The sequence below is a fragment of the Calidris pugnax genome, unplaced genomic scaffold (assembly GCF_001431845.1).
Source record: "Calidris pugnax isolate Ruff unplaced genomic scaffold, ASM143184v1 scaffold775, whole genome shotgun sequence".
NCBI lineage: Eukaryota > Metazoa > Chordata > Aves > Charadriiformes > Scolopacidae > Calidris > Calidris pugnax.
Window position 1 is genome coordinate 34,462 of NW_015091442.1, and position 4,668 is coordinate 39,129.

Sequence of the window (4,668 nt, forward strand, 5' to 3'; positions counted from 1 at the left end):
GTGACCCCCAAACCAGCCTCCTGGCTCCCCAGCGTGACCTCCAGCCCCCCCCGGACAGCTCCAGTGCCCCCCGCCCCCCCGGCCCCACTGACTGCACGACGGGGTGGCGGCTGGCGGTGAAGTCGTAGCGGGGGCCGTAGAGGAAGGGGACGCGGAAGTAGAAGAGCAGGTAGATGAGCAGCGGCCCCGCGTACTCCGTCAGGAACACCTGCGGGGACGGACGGACGGACGGACGGACGGACGGATGGATGGACGGATGGGGGGGGCAGGCGAGGATACATGGAGGGACATGGGGAGGGACACGGGGGCTGGAGGGACAGAGGGATGGACAGAGGGAGGTGGGGACAGGGAGGGACAGAGGGACACAGAGGGGGAGGCAGGGACGGACAGAGGGACAGGGGGACAGGGATGGACAGAGGGACAGGGGGAGGCAGGGACGGACAGAGGGACGTGGGGACAGGGAGGGACACAGGGACACACAGACAATGCAGGGACGGACAGACGGACAGATGGGGGGGTCGAGGGACAGATGGAGGGAGGGAGGGCCATGGGGACATGGACAGACAGAGGGACGTGGGGACACAGAGGGGGAGGCAGGGACAGACAAACGGACAGAGGGAGGGGGGGTTGAAAGGGGGACGGACAGAGGGACAGAGGAGCGAACGGAGGGACAGAGGGACGTGGGGACAGAGAGGGAGGCAGGGATGGACACACGGACAGAGGGACATGAGGCACAGAGGGACACATGGAGGGAGGCAGGGACAGACTGAGGGACAGACAGAAGGACACGGGGACACGCAGAGGGATGCAGGGACAGACACATGGACAGTGGGATGGGGGGTTGAGGGACAGAGGAGTGGATGGAGGGGGACAGCGAGGGACAGACAGAGGGACAGAAGGTTGGACACAGGGATGGAGAGAGGGAAGGACACAGGGACATCCGGATGGATGGAGGCATGGATAGATGGACAGACAGACAGACAGATGGAGGGATGTGGGACCAGAGGAGCAGACGCAGGGACGGACAGAGGGCTGGAGGGACAGACAGACAAAGGGACAGACAGAGGGACATAGGGAGGGACAGAAGAACAGATGGACAGAGGGACATGGAGGGAGGGAAGGACAGATGGAGGAGACAGACGGGCGGATGGAGGGACAGAGGGAGGGAGGGCCAGACGGACAGAGGGCTGGGGGTGCACAGGGACAGAGGAGCAGTCAGAGGGAGGGACAGAGGGACACAGGGAGGGACAGATGGACGGAGGGACAAAGGGACAGAGGGACAAAGGGATGGAGGGACAACAGGAGGCACGGACAGAGGGACGGAAGGAGGAAGGGAGGGACAGAGGGATGGACAGACAGAGGGAGAGAGGGCTGGAGGGACAGACGGTTGGACAGAGGAACAGACAGACAGAGGGATTGAGGAACAGAGGGACGAAGGGACAGACAGACAGAAGGATGGAGGAACAGACAGAGGGACAGACAGACAGGCAGACAGAGTGATGGAGGGACAGAGGGAGGGAGGGACAGACAGAGGGAGGGAGGGACAGAGGGAGGGCTGGAGGGACAGACAGACAGAGGGCTGGAGGGACAGAGTGATGGAGGGACAGAGGGAGGGCTGGAGGGACAGACGGAGGGACAGCGGGGGGGGCACCTCACCGTCACCCAGCTGATCTGGGCGCCCAGGTCGCGGAAGTAGAAGGTGGCGGTGGTGCCCACGGGCAGGTTCTGCAGCACGTCCTCGTCCTTCAGCGACCTGCCCTCTGCGGGGACACGCGGCCCGGTCACCCCCCAGCCCCGACGGGCTTGGGGACACCGTGGGGACACCTCGGGGACACCATGGGGACACCACGGGGACGCCCCACCGTGCCGGCACTCACTGGGGTCCAGGCGCAGGGACTGTCTGGCCGGGTACCACTGGGGATCTGCGGGAGAGAAGAAACAGCCTTGGTGGCACCGCGGGGACAGTTGTGGCACCAGGATGGGGCCCTGGTGACAACAGGGGGTCACCAAGGCCCCACCATGGGTCACTCTGGTGACCTCAGTGTCTCCATGAAGGGTCTCCAGTCATGACAGGGCTCCCCACGGCCATGGGGCAGGGCTCCAGCCACAGCAGGGGTCACCACAGCCCCGGGACAGGTCCCTGGTGACAATGGGGACCGTGGTGGCCCCGTGCCAGGTCCCTGACCATGGGTGGGGGTCCCCACACCCTTGTCACAGTGGGGGTCCCCACAAGCCAAAGTGGGTCCCCAGCCATGACAGGGTCCCCACACAGGGTCCTTGGTCACGATGGTGACCACGATGGCCCCCCGATGGGTCTCTGTCTGTGACAAGTGGCACCCCCACTCCACGATGGAGGTCCCCGTCCCAAGGCACAGGGAAGGTCCCCAAGGGCCCGTGACAGGTCTGTGGTCACGATGGGGACAACAATGATCCTGTGACAGGTCCTCGGCTACAACAAGGGTCCCCATGTCCCCGTGACCCTGTGACGGGTCCCCAGCTGTGACCCCCAGCCCCGTGATGGGTCCTTAACCATGATGTCGACCATGATGTCCCCCTGATGGGTCCCCAGCTGTGACAAGAGTCCCCACCACCCCATGACGGGGGTTCCCATTGCCTCATGATGGGTCCCCGGCCACACTGATGAGTCCCCAAGGCCCCACGACAGTTCCCTGGTCATGATGGTGACCACAACGGTCCTGTGGCAGGTCCCCCACCACCCTGTGATGGGGGGCCTCACGACTATGTCACAGGTTGCCATGAATGATGAGGGTCCCCAAGGCCCCATGACAGACGTCCCCATGGCCCCATGATGGGTTCTCAGCCATGATGTTGACCGTGATAGCCCTGTGATGGGTCCCCAGCTGTGACAAGGGTCCTCACCACCCCATGACAGGGGGTTCCCACTGCCTCATGATGGGTCCCCAAGGCCACATGATGGGTCTCTGGTCATGATGGTGACCACAAAGGCTCCACGCTGGGTTCCCAGCCCCACAGAGGGTCCTCAGCTGCCACCAGGGTCCCCGTGAGAGGGTCCCCATTCCTGTTGGTACGTACGGGCCTTGGTGAAGAGGCTCTTGATCTCGGCGATGGTGGCGTGGGGCTCCACCTGCGGACGAGCGAGAAGCCGTCGAGGGGTTGCTGGGACCCCCCTGCCTCAGTTTCCCCATCGCCCAGCCCCCCAGCCAGGGGGGACAGGGGACGTGTCCCCCCACACCGTCTCCAGGTACCTTATCGAGGAAGCAGAGCTTCTCCCGCGTCCGGGCATCCAGGATCTCCACCTCGAAGAAGAGGACGGCTTTCTTCATCTTCTTGGCGGGGGGAGCCTGGCGCCACAGCCCCAGGATGGGGGAGGGGGCCACCTGCCCCCCCTCGCGGGGCGACCCCGCTCCCTCCATGTCACTGGCCCCCCGGGGACACCGCGGAGCTGCCGGCGCACCCAGAGGAAACCCGATCGGTCCCCGGGGAGCTGCTAAATATAAACCTGCCCCCCCCCACCCCGCCGTGGCTCTCGGCCCTGGTAGCCCTGGAGGTGGCCCAGGAGGTGGCCCCGGAGGTGGCCACGGGAGGGACAGAGTGACATGGCGCCTGGAGAGGGACGGGGACGGGTGGCCGACGGGGACAGAGGGGACACGAGGGCGGAGGTAAGGCTGGACCCCCCCTGCCAACGCCCCCAGGTCCCCCAGGCCCTCGGGGGCACGAGGCTGGGCACAGGCCTGGCCCGAGCGTGGATGTCACCCCGGGGGGACAGCTCTGTGTCACCCTGTGACACCGCAACAGGGACGGGGGCCTGTCACCCCTGGGGACACCACGATGGGGACGGGGGACACCACGATGGAGATGGAGGTACGTCACCCCCTGACCCCGTGACAGGGACGGTGGGGGGGTCTGTCACCCCCAAGAACAGGGGACAGCACGATGGGGACGGGGGTACGTCACCCCCTGACCCCGTGACAGGGACAGTGGGGGGTCTGTCACCCCTGGGCTGCCCCGGTGGGGACAGGGTTATGTCACCACGTGCCACCCCAGTGGGGAAGAGGATGTCACCATGTGCCACCCCGAGAGGGGACAACAGGGCTCTGTCAGGCTGTGCCAGCTCAGCGGGGACACGGCTCTGTCACCCCCACGACACCCCGAGGGTGACAGCCGTGTCACCCCTGGGGATACCCCAAAAGGGGCAGGGGCACGTCACCCCCGTGACAGTGACGGGGACTGTCACCTCGGGCTATGTGGGGGTCACCCCAAGGGGGATGGGGCTCTGTCACCTCTGTGACCCCACGATGGAATGGGGGGGGGTGGGGACACCTCGGTGGGGACAGGGTTGTGTCACCCTGTGACACTGCAGGGGGACAGGGGTCTGTCCCAACGCACCACCCCCAACGGGGAGGGGGTACGTCACCCCGAGAACACCCCAACGGGGGGCTGGTCACCCCGGGGTCACCCCGTCCCCCCCGCTCGGGGACAGGGGGTGGGGGGGTGACACCCCCCGGACGTGCCAAACCAGGCACGAGGGTGCCCCGAGCGCGGTGACGGTGACAGGGCCGGGGGGGGGGGGGAGGTTTTTTTTGGCTTTCCCCCCCCCCCCGGCCCCCCCCCCCCCCGCCCCCCCGCCCTCCTCCTCCTCCTCTTCCTCGTCCTCTTCCTCCTCTTCCTCCTCTTCCTCGTCCTCGT

The 4,668-nt window shown here is 66.4% G+C and overlaps 1 protein-coding gene across 1 annotated transcript in view; it reads right to left on the minus strand.

Moving 5' to 3' along the window:
- LOC106899679 overlaps positions 1-4,529 on the minus strand; it is a 12,538-nt gene extending 8,009 nt beyond the window's left edge. Inside the window, exons 1-5 of the mRNA XM_014961560.1 lie at positions 3,228-4,529; positions 3,055-3,106; positions 1,878-1,922; positions 1,657-1,760; positions 6-208 (exon numbers count right to left, since the gene is read on the minus strand). Coding sequence (XP_014817046.1) covers positions 6-208; positions 1,657-1,760; positions 1,878-1,922; positions 3,055-3,106; positions 3,228-3,395 — 572 coding nt within the window. The 5' untranslated portion in view covers positions 3,396-4,529. The remainder of the gene's footprint in view (positions 1-5; positions 209-1,656; positions 1,761-1,877; positions 1,923-3,054; positions 3,107-3,227) is intronic.
- Positions 4,530-4,668: the final 139 nt, after the last annotated feature.